Genomic DNA, 15,212 nt, shown 5'->3' on the forward strand with positions numbered 1-15,212 from the left:
AGGCCCACTGAAGAGAAAAGTATCGATGCAGTACAAATCCAGATGGAGGATAAACCATTTGGATGTAAAAGATGCTGAAAGAGCACTAAAATCCAATCTAATGGATTTAATAAGAAGATGCACTGCCCCAGCCACTGTTGTCGTCTTGAACATATGCCACAAGCACAGCCTCAGATGTACAGCTAGCTTACAAAGACTTTTAACTTGAGTCTGACTACAGTGCATTGTGGGTGGTAAATTGTCAATTAAAACTGAAAGTTGTGAAAATAGTTGTTACTAACCACCAACCAACACAAAGAAGTACACGTAGTGTTTATTTTGAGATTGTGCTGACAAAATCTAAACACAGATAGGTTTGTTAGGGTTTTCACAACACGTCTAAAACTACATGCATATTTGTTAAATCCTTCTATACAGCAACAACAAATCTTTATTGTAGTACAGTGCTCCTGTATAGCTCAGTGATAGAGCATCGAGTAGCAGCGCAGTAGGTCATGAGTTCAAAACCAGGGAACATACATACTGATAAAAAATGTATACATTGTATCCAGTGTAAGTCGCTTTGGATAAAAGCAATCTGCCAAATGCTTAAACGTAGTAGTAATGTATTTTTAAAGTCACTGTGGTAAAAATCATGTTTTATTGTTGTTGATACGAGCATGTGCTACACTTTTAAAAATGGCTGTGTTCTTTTTTACCCATAATGGGTAAATATTGGGCTAAAATTGACCCAATGCTGAGCTGTTTTTACCCAACTGCTGGGTTATCATACCCCACCATGGTTGCATTACAACAACCCAACATTGGTTTATTTTTAACCCAGCATGTGTTCTGTCCAATACTTACCCATAATGGGTCAAAAATAACCCAGCCATTTTTAGAGTGTACTTACACGTGAAGTGTGAATGTTCGAATCTGTTAATCAGTGCTAATAAAAACAGCGTTGTAAACACGCAATTCACGTATGCATTGTGAGACCAGACTTAGCAGCTACATGTATGTCTCTGAAATGGCAGAATGCGGCATCCAGGGCTGTAACCAACACAATAGATATTGAGGGGGGAACGTCCCCCCAATAATCAAAAACAATAATCAGTATTTTAATATACACTTATATAGCCGTAATTGTTTTGGTCCCCCCAATGTTGAAGATGTGGATAAAGCCTTGGCGGTATTTATGTACATGCACTCACCTAATGGATTATTAGGAACACCTGTTCAATTTCTCATTAATGTAATGGTGTGGGGGATGTTTTCTTGGCACACCTTAGGCCTCTTGGTGCCAATTGGGCATTACTTAAATGCCACGGCCTACCTGAGCATTGTTTCTGACCATATCCATCCCTTTATGACCACCATGTACCCATCCTCTAATGGCTACTTCCAGCAGGATATTGCATGTCACAAAGCTCGAACAATTTCAAATTGGTTCCTTGAACATGACAATGAGTTCACTGTACTAAAACCTCTCCCTAATAGAGCATCTTTGGGATGTGGTGGAACGGGAGCTATTTGCATCCCATAAATCTCCATCAACTGCAAGATGCTATCCTATCAATATGGGCCAACATTTCTAAAGAACGCATTCAGCACTTTGTTGAATCAATGCCACTTAGAATTAAGGCAGTTCTGAAGGCCAAAGGGGGTCAAACACAGTATTAGTATGGTGTTCCTAATAATCCTTTAGCTGAGTGTACTGTATACATGGTCCGAGCGGGTGTGATTGTTTGTTAAACTCAAGATATTTTAAAGCATGAAAAAAATCTTCTTTTTCTTATTCTTATTATGCACAAAGATCAGTTTTAAATAATAAAATGATTGACTATGGGGGACTTTGAAAATATCCAGATACATGTTGATCAAGATACTAAACAGCAGGATGGGCCAATGTCAAAAATAATACAGATAATTTGTCTAATGCAGTTTAATTATGCCAAATAAGACATACAACATCACACATTTCAATGATAATGTAAATCCAACTGAAGCATTTACACTGCAAAAGGGGCAGAAAAAAAGTGCTGAATGAAGCTAAATTCAAATGTTGTCTTGTAGTACAATGAAAAACAAGGAAGCTCTTTAAGGGCAGTTTTTATGAATACAGTAGGCTAGATTGTTTCCCCTACATTAAAATTTGTGTAAACTATTGGCATTGTTTTGATTTTATTCAAACACCCAAGACCCCTGAACTTTCCGTCTTCCATGACAAGCTGGGAATTTACTTTGTCCTATGAAAAATATATGCAGACGCTGTTAATGTTTCTGTCTCACTCAGCGTGTGTCATCTACAGTGAGTCAGTGTGCGTGAGAGATGATGGCTAACGTCACCATGATGCAGGACGGGTGAGAAAAGTGCTGCCGTCATCTCACACATTTTTAATCTTTATATCATAAGCAGCATCACTCAGTGTTGTCCATATGCAAGCATTAACCAGCACTATTTATAATAAATTAAATAAGCAGTTAACACTATTTGAAGAAACTTTCATCTTTTGTTCAAACCTACATGCATGTGTTTTTGTAGTCCGTTCAAAATTTACTGTGAAGTATGATTATGTAGTTTATGTTAACAGGAAAGTCTGTTAACCTAAGACCTCACAAATCATAAAAACATTATTGAAAAACCCATTAGAAATTCCTAAGGGAATCGATAATTTGAAAATCTTTAGTCAGTCTGTGGACAGAGCCATTGCAAACATGGCAACCGCCTAGTGCCGCGACTTTCCTAAAGGGACTTTGCATTAGTATGTCTTCCTGTAACTCAACTATGCTAGCAAAGCTAAAATGTAGCAATGCAAAAGTTTGCTTTTCAGGAATGACTAAACGCAACTAATAAAAAATGTATACCTAACACGCTCTAAATCGATTTGAATAAAAGCATCTGCCAAGAGTCTATTCTTCCTTTTCATTCAAGTATGATACTAAGTGAATTAAAGTAAAGTTTACTTGCACTTAACCAGATCTTACTTTATTCATTAGGATGGTGTACTGTATCCCTCTATCCCTTTGCTCAAAAAGAGATTCCGGTCCAGATCAATGCGTAATTCAATTACAGCTCCCTTGGCTTCTGGTCTAAATGACATTTTTCCAAAAACAGCATTGAGATCAAATTCATCCACTAATGCCTAGGCGTCTACTTTGCTGTATCAAAGAAGGATCCAAGAAATGCAGACATGAATCTGTGGCACATGATACACTTTCTCAATATGAAGTCACAAGCACAAAACACACAGCAGACACGAATTAATTCAGGATTAATTGTAGTTATGACATTGTAGAAACTTCCTAGCAAACCTGGCGACATCCTATAATCATGGCCACTTACATTTAATACTATGCTGGCACATACTAGAAACACACAAGTTTTTTACCATCAGATCAATGTCGACCATCCCCTCTATAACCTCCATAAAAGGAAACGATAGGTAGGAAAAGATGTAAAGGCATAAATATCCAGAGAATAAGACAGATAGACAAAGAAATAGATGAAAAGTATGACTTGCTGACAAGAACAGTACACAGCTATTTAAAGAATTTAAAGTCAGATTTAGACTGAAGTACCCTAAAGGGTTTGTACTGTATGTTTTTCTGAACACTGCATACTTTTACAACTGAACATCCTCCCAAGCCATCACCTTCCCTGTAGTTTCTCCTCCCAATCTCTCTCACTTCTGTTACCTGATAACATAAGCGTCCCGCTACTGCTGGAACGCCGCAGCATGCGGAGGCCCTCGGACCAGGAGCGGGACTTTGGCAGGCGACGGAAGAGCCGGCCCAGGCGCTTGGAGACGTGTCCGAAGCAGTCGCTGGCGACGGCCTCCTCCGTCCCCATCTCCGGCAGCATGACGGTCGCTATCTGTGGGCTGTTACGTCCATGACCCCGGTTCCACCACTGCGGGCCGCTCCAGGTGCTGGTCCGTGAGCGGGTGCCGTCCCGGTGGGGTGCCTGCGGCTCCGTTGCGTTGTGGTGTGGGCTGCCTGCGCCAGTCGCTCCTGTGCGTCCACCATCGCAGGGCTGCGCTGAGTTTTGTGCTGTGCTCTGAACACCCCCCCTGCCCTGCCTTTCTGCCACCCTGCACCCTTACCCTACCCAATATACCCTGTGTGACACAATCTCACCCTCGCTCTCTGGTACTCACTCTATTTCCGTTCCTGTCTCCCTGTCAGAGCTCTTGGTTTTCGAATGCGGTGCACAACTCGTACCAGCTCAGACTGCACCCACTCATCCTGCTCTCTGCAGCATGTTTTTCATTGAATCCTTAAAGGCACAGCCACACACACACTCTCTCTCTCTCTTTCTCTTTCTCTCTCTCTATCGATCCATCATTCTCTCTTTTCCTCCCTTGATGTCTCTCTCCTGTCACTCTCTGCCATCACAGTCATTCCACTTCCTGTGAACACAGTCCTATGCTCCAAGAAACCTGTTGTCCAGAAGGACGTATTCATTTCTGATCAATGCTTCACTCTTTCTATTAACCTTGCTTTTCTTGTCTCCAAATAAGGTGAATCGAGAGCAGCATGCTCCATTTCTCAGGTAAAAATAGCTTTGGAGATGGCTATGAAGTAAAACAAAGCTTATATCTTTTGCTCCATTCCATGAGCATAATAATAATGGTTCCCATCAATAACTTCAATAATGCACCTTAATACCTTAATCAGAATACAGAATATTCTTTACATTATGTAGAATGATTTATGTCAAAAACAATAAATTACCAAAAAAGTCTAGCTGGGTTTTTACAGGCAAAAAATATTTTATATCACTTTGGTTAGATTCATTCCTGTATGTGAATATACACCAAGCAGTGGATGAGTCATTTAAATGATTATAATAGATGGGGTGGCACATTTTTGCTGTCCTCACACCCTAATATTCACTGAAGAGTGAGAGAGAGAGAGAGAGAGAGAGAGAGAGAGAGAGAGAGAGAGAGAGAGAGAGAGAGAGAGAGAGAGAGAGAGAAAGAGAGAGAGAAAATCCAAGAAGGGCAGTCTAATTATAACCTGCGATAATTCCCAATAGTTCTGTCACACATACAGAACTTTTGCAGTAACACTCATCACATTAAACTACAAATCACACACCTTGTCCCTCATTGGCCAGCTAATTTGTATGTTGTGATTGGCTTGAATACCTCTGACGTCAGCTGGAAACGCGACGCTCATCATTACCATGTTTGAAAGATTTGGTTGCTAACAGGAGTTAACTTACAGGCTAAGTCCGAAGCAGAAGGAATTATGATATGTCGGTTTTTACTACATCACCAATCCCAGGAAGTACAATCCGCGTGTTTGTTGTAGTCCAAGAAAAGAGATTTACATTGGAGACAATAACTCGCGTCATTGTTTACTTTGGGGTTTGTACCTTTTGCATATCGTGACGTTAACATGTACTAATACACACTTACACACCAAAGGAAATGTAAAAAGGTGAATCGGACAATAGGTGCTCTTTAACACCATATACTGTATGGATGTACTCTTGGCAAAAAACCAGGAAGCCAGGAAGTATATAGCTATCTAAAATATTGCCAAAGACGGCGTTACAGGGACACAGGAAGTATGGCAAGGGAGACGCAGCGTCTCGTTCCCTTCTCAGGGAACAACAGTAACATACGTAACCCGAGGCGTTTTCATGTGTCCAACACGTAAAAAGTATTTTAGTATGAATCAACATTCACATACAGAACATATAAACATTTAAAGCGAACAGTTTAGCACGTGTGCAATAAAAGTCTAGAATTTGTATGATATTATCCTACACTACACAGTGAATAATATGGATATTTTATCCAGAAAACTTCTTGCATAAAATAGATTCAAGCACTTTTAATGACCTGTATCTATGTATGTATATTTTCAAAAACTTCCCAGGGCCTTGCATCCCCCCCCCCAGATTCACAAACTTTCAAGGATTTCAAGGACCCGTGGGGACCCTGCCAGTTGTTTAGGATAGTTCATCCAAAAATGTCTCTCATGTTGTAACAAACCTGTATAAAAAATTTTTTCTGATGAACACAAAGATATTTCGAGGTAAACAAGTCAATGGGGCTCCTCATGAATAGTTTGGTAACAAACATTCCTCAAAATATCTTCCTCTGTGTTCATCAAAACAAAGAAATGTATACAGGTTTATTACAATATGAGGGTGAGTAACTGATGACAGAATTTTCATTTTTGGGTGAACTATCCCCAAAAATCTTTACTCTGCAGGACACCGGCCCTCCAGGACCGAGTTCGTGCACCCATGACCCATGCTGACAGAGGGAGAACATGCAAACTCCACACAGAAAGTCCTTTGACCTAGGCAAGGCTCGGGGACCTTCTTGCTGTGAGGCGACATTAGTACCAGCTGAACCACTGTGCAACTAATTAGCTCACAGTCTGTTCTCTTAATACTATGAAGTGCTTGAACAGGAAGTGGATTGATTCAACATGCCCAGTTCATCCATGGATGGAGGTGAATGTTGTATTGAGAAGTCATAGACAAAGCTTCTGCTGTATGCCGTATAGTTTAACAACATGCCTAACCACTAAAATGTCGCCCAACATGTGTAAATACGCTACACTGGTTAATGAATAATACTTTGTGTGAGTGAGTTTTTGTAGTTGAGTCAAGATTATGCTGAGCTTTTCTTTTATTGGAAACTGAGGGTGGAGGTAACTTGTATAAGAATCTTCTTACTAGGGCCGAACAATAACACATTTTTTGCAATAACACATTTTTATATATTTTTAAACGGTTATCTATAGTTATAGAGTTTGTGACTGCAAACATGTGAAAGAAGATAAATTATCAGAATAAATGTGAAACGTGTGTTTCTTATAGGTGACCCTATTTTGTTAAATCCAGACTAAAGTCTCATAATCTAAATATGAGATTTGGAGCATCAAAGTTTTAGATTTCAATCATTGATTTCACTTTAATTTCAATCTTTGACATGACCTTTCCCAGTAAATATGAAAGATATCAAGGTTATTATTTATACTGTAAAAATAAGTAGGTTCAACCTAAAAAGTAAGTTACTTGGTTGGCTTAAAATTAACTGAATTCAACTTAAAAATATTATTTGACAACAATTTTTACGTAACTTTTTTTAGTCAACTAATAATTTTTAGGTTGAATAACTCAAATTTTTTAAGGCAACCAGGTAACTTACTTTTTTAAGTTGAACCAACAAATCATTATTTACACTGCAGGGTCACATTCAACTATGAGGTTTTACTATAAAGTTTATGGTAAATTGATTTTACAAATACAAATGTGATCCTCCTGCATACTGTATATCCTATTATACCTTTATATTTTAAGATGAAGTGCAGTAATTAAAAGTACTGTAAAGGTGCCATAAAATAAAAAAAACTGTATTTACCTAGGCATAGATGAATAAGATCTCTGTACATGATAATGACATATCGTGAGCCTCAAATGCGTTTGTTTCCTTATTTTTATGTAAACCTTGTGCATGCAAAAGACCGCTGGAAAACAGGTCAATCTCAACATCACACAGACTGTGACATCACAGCCCCAACATTAAATTAAACATTAAATGAATTACAAAGTTGTTAAAATGCTAAAAATAAAGTTGTGACTGCCGAGTTAGCGCTATATGCTAATTAATGCTATATGCTAATGTTTAGGCTGAAGTTCTACAATTGACCTTACATTTATGTTTTGCCGGTCCATACTGAAAAAACAACACAAACTTACAACTCAGAAGCGTCAATTAACAATCTCGAAACAATACGTTTTCCTCAAAATCTGTATTTTATAAGGTCTGTTTACTGATGTGAGCTACTGGCATGAGCCTCAGAGCAGACCAATCAGAGCAGAGCTCAACATTATTATTCATGTCCCTTTTAAATAGGGCAAAACCATTTACAATTTCATTCAAAGGACAAATCCTAGGGCTGTAAATGGACATTCAAAACATTTCTGCATATTTTTTGCACTTAATAAAGCTCCATATCTTCTATGTAGATATCAAAGAACAATTTAACATATTATTTCAATGGATTATTTTGCACATTTAAATAACTTATAAAACTATAAATGTTTCCTTATCTCAGAATAGAAGTGGACAGGTATTTAATCACACTGCCAAATATACTAGATTTGCACAGATCTTCCTCCTAATAAATATGGATGATGTAAAAGCCTAAAGCTCGGGACATTTAAAGCATTCTTGTACAGTAGCTATTTCTATTGTATTACAGTAGCTCGGCTGATAGAGCATTACGTTCATATGTTCAATTCCTACAGTGATGTTAAAAGCAAATACAGTACCAAAACAAAAAAGATAATTATTTCTAAAATCACAGTCTCCTTCAAACTTTTAATTAAAAATCAATCATATGTCTGCTTGGCATCACTGTAATCCATCTGCAATATGGCATACAGTTTTACAGTGGATTAAACACAGCATCAGACAGACAGAATCCCTTCATTATAAATGTTTGGGTGCTGAATGGGGGGGGGGGGACACCAGCCAGATAAGACACAGACCTAGACAAAGTGTGGTGGTTATTAAAAGAAAGAAATTGCTAGTAACACTGATGTGATGAGACAGGCCAAGCAAGGAAGACATTTTAGATGCTCACAGTAAAGAGGTCTCACTCCTTAAGCCCTGTGACCTTGTCCAAATCTGCAGTGACTCAGCATACAGCATATACGTAATATAAAAGCAAAGTAACTAGATTATGAAACATGATGGCAGTGCTACAAGACAGCGCGCAGTATGTCTTTCACAAATCTGTTTAGCTAGGCATTTGTGCAACTGAAGACTGATGAGAGGTTTTAGGCTTTGAAGTGTGTGTACTGTTTATGTGTGATGAAGAAAGAGAGAGTATGAATACAAAAGGAGGCGAGCTGTTTAGGAAAGTAACCACTGACGTTCTCTCTCATTCTGTATGTATAATTAGGGGCTGCATGCCGACTTAAGTGGTGACTTGTAGTAGTCAATATGCTCCATCTTTAGCTTTGCCTAAAATAACCACAACCTCTTAAATACAGCATTTCCCCGAATGACCTCAGAGGCTGTGTCTTAAACAATACAGCAATAATGGCATTATTCAAATATTTGAAAAGTTGTAATTAATTGTAGTTAATTTCATCATCAGCTAAATTTTTGCAATGCATCATGTTTCGCATTGTTCATGCATATGCTTGGAATCAAGTGCACTACTGACACAAAATAGGTGTGTACGTTAAAGATATACTTTCAAATGGAGCATACATTACTTCAGAAAGCTGACATGCTCAAACATGCTTGATAAGTAGCAGCAGTATGAAAAAAATAGCTTTACAGTAACCATATCTCTAGGTTTCTAAGAGAACTACAAATCAGTTCCTATGGTAAGGCGTATCAGGACACGTTCATGGCATACTACAAAAAACAAAACAAAACCCCCATGAACTGAAAGTGTCAAAAATTGTAACTGCTTTTGGAAATCCCCATGACATCCCTGAATCTCCCTAGCTGAATGTCAGTGACAAACCACTACCCCGGGAATCATGACACCCCATACTGGCATTTAAGGTGAAAGCTTAAGGAGAAAGAGGAACAAGTGCTTAGAAACGCCTGCGGTTTCATTGAAAACAGTTCAATTGAATTATAATAGGGAGATTCTGCAAACAAAATGTTCTCTTTCATTGCTCTTTCAGCTTCGGCTAAAACCCCCAGTGTCCTTTAAAGATGGATGGTTTGGGTTACGATTACCGCAGGTGACACTGCAAGATGACGCGTCTCTGCAGGAAACCCCACCCGGGCAGAACCAGAGAAATTCAGGGAGAAAAACAGAGGAAGGGAGAGATAACGTGTTATAGCCCATTTGCTCTGCAGCTCAGCTTCAATGAATGAGTCTTAAAGAGATTTACGACTGTCAACACCCACAAAGATAAATGAAGAAGATGAGAGTTGGATTAATATACACTCAGTTTGCCATTAGCAGGAATAACAGATTGCTCCGAAATTGGAATCATTGTTACGTTTTTTCCAAATGTGCCATTTCTGAGCTCTAATCCAATTTGCATTAATGACCTGTAGTAAAATATACAAAATTGTATCCATTGTATCCAGTATCCAGATTAAACAAGTGGCATTCCAAATAGCGCCGCCTTATCAAGCAATTCACTGCAGGTTCTTTCCAAAAGAGAAGTGCTGACACAGTGCCAACTCAGCAACGCTTTACACATACTGTACATACACGAGTTAACAGATGAACACGCACACACATGCACACACACACAAAAACACACAAAGAAACACATAAACATACTGTGCAGAGCCACAGGGTGAGCTTCTGTTCTCGGTGTGCATCAAGGTAAACACAGATCAATGTATGACACTAAAGCATTGTGTGTATTTTGGATACACATAAAGAAAAATGGTCAAAAAATTGTCCCAAGCTATCACTGGGGCACTACCCTTTAGTGCACCTTTGCGGTACCCTCAGTACACATTTGCACGAGTTCATACACTCTAAAAACAACGTTGGGTTAAAAAGGGACAAGCCCAGCGGTTTGGTTAAATTAACACATAAAATGGTTACATTTGACCCAACAATGGGTTAAAACAGCCCAGCATTTTGCCTTGAAACAAACCAGCATACTGTAGGTTGAATTGCAATCCAACGGGCTGGGTTCGTCCCTTTTTTACCCAACGCTGGGTTGAAAATAACCCAGCATTTTTTAGAGAGTATAATGCAAGTGCCTCAGTGGTACATAAAGAGTGCATATTAGTACCTCAAAGGTAAATATTGGTGCCAAATGTATACATATCTGTACAAAAATTTTACATATTAGGACCTTTTTAAGATTGTCCCAGTGACAGCTTGTGGTCAATTATTGGTCATTTTATTCGGAAAAGGCTTTGGACAGTTTTAAGCCTAGTCCCAGACAAAGGCCCAAATTTTCAGCTCGTGCCATTACAAATCTCATCTTGCTGTTATAAACTAGTGTCGGTGAAAAATTAGCACTGAAAAGTCATCAACAAAGTAGTTTTTGTGACTTTTCCCTTTAAATGAATCATGCAACGTGATTTACTCAGGTTTGTGCTATTCAGTTTGCTGGTATTTGCAACATATTTGTAGTAAATCTGGCCCTAAAATGCAAATTTGAGCCATCTTAATTCAGCAATTTACATTGACATATCTTAAAATACATTAGTGCCATTGTTTTCAAAATGCACACCAGTAGTAGGCACATGTACTGTATAAAAACTACTTGAATGTCTTTAATTCTGTGAAACCAGACCTTTATCTCTCAAACACATTGCTTTGGCAAAAAACACTTCAAAGCTGTGCTGCGTTTTACTGGAGATAAATGCTCAATCACTTTTTGTTTCAACTTGAGGTAAAGCCTCCCAAAATATTTCTTTAAAACACAGAGACTTTCGTTGTCAGTAAATGTCATATCTCAGAACATGGACTATGATAAGAATTCAAGATATTTAAGAGCACTGGCAGCTCTTTAAAGGCAAACAGAAGAGAGAGGATAAGAATCCCACATCACCCACATAAAAATAAGTTGAAATGCATTATGGGACAGTGGAGTGCCAGAATATTGCCAAAATGACAACTTATTAATTTATTAATTTACAGACAGCAGTAGCCTATAGTGCAACGCATGAACATGCACTAAAAAAAATAAAGGGGCACATTTTTTGCAAAATTCAAATCTTTCTGATTCATTTTAATAGCAATCTAAGGGCTGCACTTAGTCAAATAAAAGTCACATCATACTCTAAGACCTGGGAGGGGACAACAGAATCCCCCCGTCTTTTTCATATTTAAATGAGCAAATATGACAAATAATGAAACAGAAAAACAAACAACCATTTCAAGGAAACTTCCCCCTATCCTTCGCTGCCCAACATCCTTAATCCTGGACATGCATCAGCATGCTTCAATTTGATAAAATACTCTGGAAAGTCCTACAACAGAAGAGCCATACAAACACTCCCTCCAGCAGAAAGCCAGTAAAACAAACAATATCAGTTATGTAAACAGATATATAAAGGCATCCACTTTTTTTAAATGTACCTCTCGTCTTGCATTTTTCTTTCTCTTTCTTGTTTCACTATTACTAGTTGCTACTGTACAATCATGATTTTTACATTCATGCGTGTATAATCTCAACACTGGTCCAAAATCACATGCAGCCTTTGAGAGGAACCAAGGAGGAACCATTTTGCATCATTTGTCCCAACACACATCAATGTAGCTTGTTCATTCTCTTTTCATTTGACAATGATAATAGAAAAGTTATGAATCTGATGAATTAATATATACATTAGTTTTAAAAAAACTAAACTTAACTTGTATACAGACGTAGACCTGTCCAGCATTGTGTTTTGACCCATATATGAGTTTAGACCTTCATGATTTTTTGTTAAATACATATTTGCCTCATTTACACAGATGCACTTTATGCTTAGGTTTCATTCTTGGTTTCTTATTTAACCTTCTACATTTTTAATGTTCTATTCTTATTTTTTTGAATTTTATATTTTTAATTTCAATCATGTCCTGTATAGGTCAGTGTTATCTTATGCAACAGTTGTATATCTTGTATTATATTGCATCACTGTGTCCTTTGTTGTCTTATGCACCATATGGTCCTAGAGCAACATTGTTTTGTTTTACTATATGTACATAGCGCTGAATGTATTATATGGCTAAAATAACAACCAAGCATTTTTTTCTGACAATAAAAATATTGCCATTTGTGTTATGTATAATTCTTTGGCCAAATTGTAACTAAACAATCGTGCCAAAACTATTGACAATGTTTTACAAACCTTTACAGGGGTCTTCAACTTTATAGCTACATCATGTATTGACTGATGTCACTTACTTTGACATTTGAACGCAGCGCTGCTGATATGCCGGTTGCAAGCATCACACCAATCCTGGCTGACCTGTCTGGAGGTGAAATTGTGTCCCTCTCCCTTCTCTGTCTTCACCCTTGGGTCTCTCTGATTAAAGATGGACCATGCCTCCCTCCTCAGATGCTCGCTGCGCATCTTCACGACCCCTGACCTCGCTTGTGTCAGCCGGTCGATCTGCAGACCCTCCAGTCCGTCAGGCACCGTGAAGTTTGCGCTTTGAGACGGATTGTCAAGTGACGGTGGCACGTGGACATGTCCCGTGTCCTTCACCGAGCTTCTCCGGCTCACTGTCGTGTACTTGCTAAATATCCCGTTATTATTGTTCGCGTTTTCTCGGTCCATGCGGCTCTGTTGCAGCTCGTGGCTACTAGCTGTACCACCGTGCGAGCGTTTGGGCATCTCGGTCTCTGTATTCCGCGTGTCCGCAATCACGTCCATAGCACTACGTGGCGAACCGATTCGGTGTTGAGATGCTGAGGGGTGCTCGTGATGATTTAATAACGTAACCGGTGCTGAGACTGCGTCGCTCGCTCGATTGCGCGTGATCTTCTCTAAGGACCATTTGCGCTTGAATTTCTTTCGGTCGTTGGTTTTCAGTTTGTGTAGCAGTTGCTGGTCCGAGTCGAGGTGGTGTCGAGCGGGGTGCTGTCCTAAAGTCACCGACGCCATGTCGTTCAGCTGCAGTGTATGCGCGTGGAATACAAACTGAATTAAAGCGCCAGAGGCGAGCGTATGAGGACGGGCGCGCACTTGTCACTTCATGAGTAGGAGGCGCGCTCTCTTTAAAGTTCACGTGAGCCTGCCCCTCAGAAACTCCACGAGGGCTAAACATAACCGAAACAAGAAGTAACGTATTTTATTAATACTTTTTTTATATAAATGAATCAACATTTTTGTATATTTAATATTTAAATGTAATATTATTGTAGGCTGTTATATTACTCATAAGTTTAGAATTTATTACATTTTACAATAAGGTCACATTCATTAACATTTGTAAATAGCTAACAATAAACAATATTTTTTACATCATTTATTAATCTTTGTTAATATTAGTTTACAAACACAATTGTTCAATTGTATCATACTTCATTGCGTTAGTACATAAGTTACTGTTATTGATGATATTTTACATAATTATTTACAATTACATGTAAAAAGTAAAAATATATTCAAGGCTTACAAAGTATGCCAAGTAACGCTCAATAGAAAATGAAAAACAAACATTTAACACGATATGTAACAAAATGGCAAAAAACTCCAGACACATAAACGTAAACACACTACCACAGTGGTCTCTGTGAGGTCACATATACAGAAGTTCCCCTGAGAGTAAGGAAATCCCCTGTCACTCAAATTTTAACATGACATCAGAGCTCATCCAACACATATTTCACCCTAAAGTGGTCGTACTCTAAAGTAACATTATCACAGGACATTGACTCCTGTTATGATGATCTTTGTGCTGTTCACACATTAAACCCATCTTCGACACTGTCGAACAAACAAAAACAGATACCCACAACATAATCTGATGTCATCGGACCACATCAAACTTCCATCAGAGTTTAATGTTGTGTCAGTACTCTCCTGTGATTAATAGACTAATTCATTTTGTGCTGCCGCTCTCCTAAAACCAGAATTAATTACACACAGGGAAGATTTAACAGCCCTTTACTTCATGGCTCTGCAATAATTACAACATTATTGTCGGCTGAATGCACAATGCCATCAATACCCAAGCAAAAGGATCTCTAGGTCACACAGTAGAACTGCTGCGGTAGGAGTATTGATCTGTCGTAACTTTAAATTAAACTTTTTGGAACTGTTGAGGTTTTCTTATTGGCTTTTAACGGCAATGTATTATTGTGAATCACAATTTTAACTACATGTAATAGTGTCACTAATGTGAATTGTTCCCTTAAAGGGACACTTCACTTTTTTTTAAATATGCTCATTTTCCAGTTCCTAGAGTTAAACATTTGATTCCTACCGTTTTGGAATCCACCCAGCCGATCCCCGGGTCCGGCGACACCACCCCCAGCACATCCCAGCACAATCCATTGAATCTGATTAGACCATTAGCATCGCGCTTAAAAATAACCAAAGAGTTTTGATATTCTTCATATTTAAAACTTGACTCTTCTGTAGTTACATCGTGTACCAATGCTGCGTTCACACCAGCCGTGGTAGAGGCGACAAGCACGAGTGATTTCAATTTTAAGTCAATGTGATGACGCGTAATTGAGCGTTGCCGCGGCAAACGCACAAGTTGAAAAAATTTAACTTTGGCGGAAAACGCACTGCGTTAACCAATCACGAGCT

The 15,212-nt window shown here is 38.6% G+C and overlaps 1 protein-coding gene across 2 annotated transcripts in view; it reads right to left on the reverse strand.

The window, feature by feature from the left end:
- rassf5 (Ras association domain family member 5) overlaps positions 1 to 13,650 on the reverse strand; it is a 54,575-nt gene extending 40,925 nt beyond the window's left edge. Inside the window, exon 1 of one of the 2 annotated variants that reach the window (XM_055184016.2) lies at positions 12,854 to 13,650. In XM_055184016.2, coding sequence (XP_055039991.2) covers positions 12,854 to 13,556 — 703 coding nt within the window. In that variant the 5' untranslated portion in view covers positions 13,557 to 13,650. Of the gene's footprint in view, positions 1 to 3,678; positions 4,175 to 12,853 lie in introns of those variants that run through there. The other variant, XM_055184017.2, reaches the window with a different exon arrangement.
- Between the last annotated feature and the right edge of the window lie 1,562 nt (positions 13,651 to 15,212).

The sequence above is a fragment of the Misgurnus anguillicaudatus genome, chromosome 14 (assembly GCF_027580225.2).
Source record: "Misgurnus anguillicaudatus chromosome 14, ASM2758022v2, whole genome shotgun sequence".
Taxonomy (NCBI): Eukaryota; Metazoa; Chordata; class Actinopteri; order Cypriniformes; family Cobitidae; genus Misgurnus; species Misgurnus anguillicaudatus.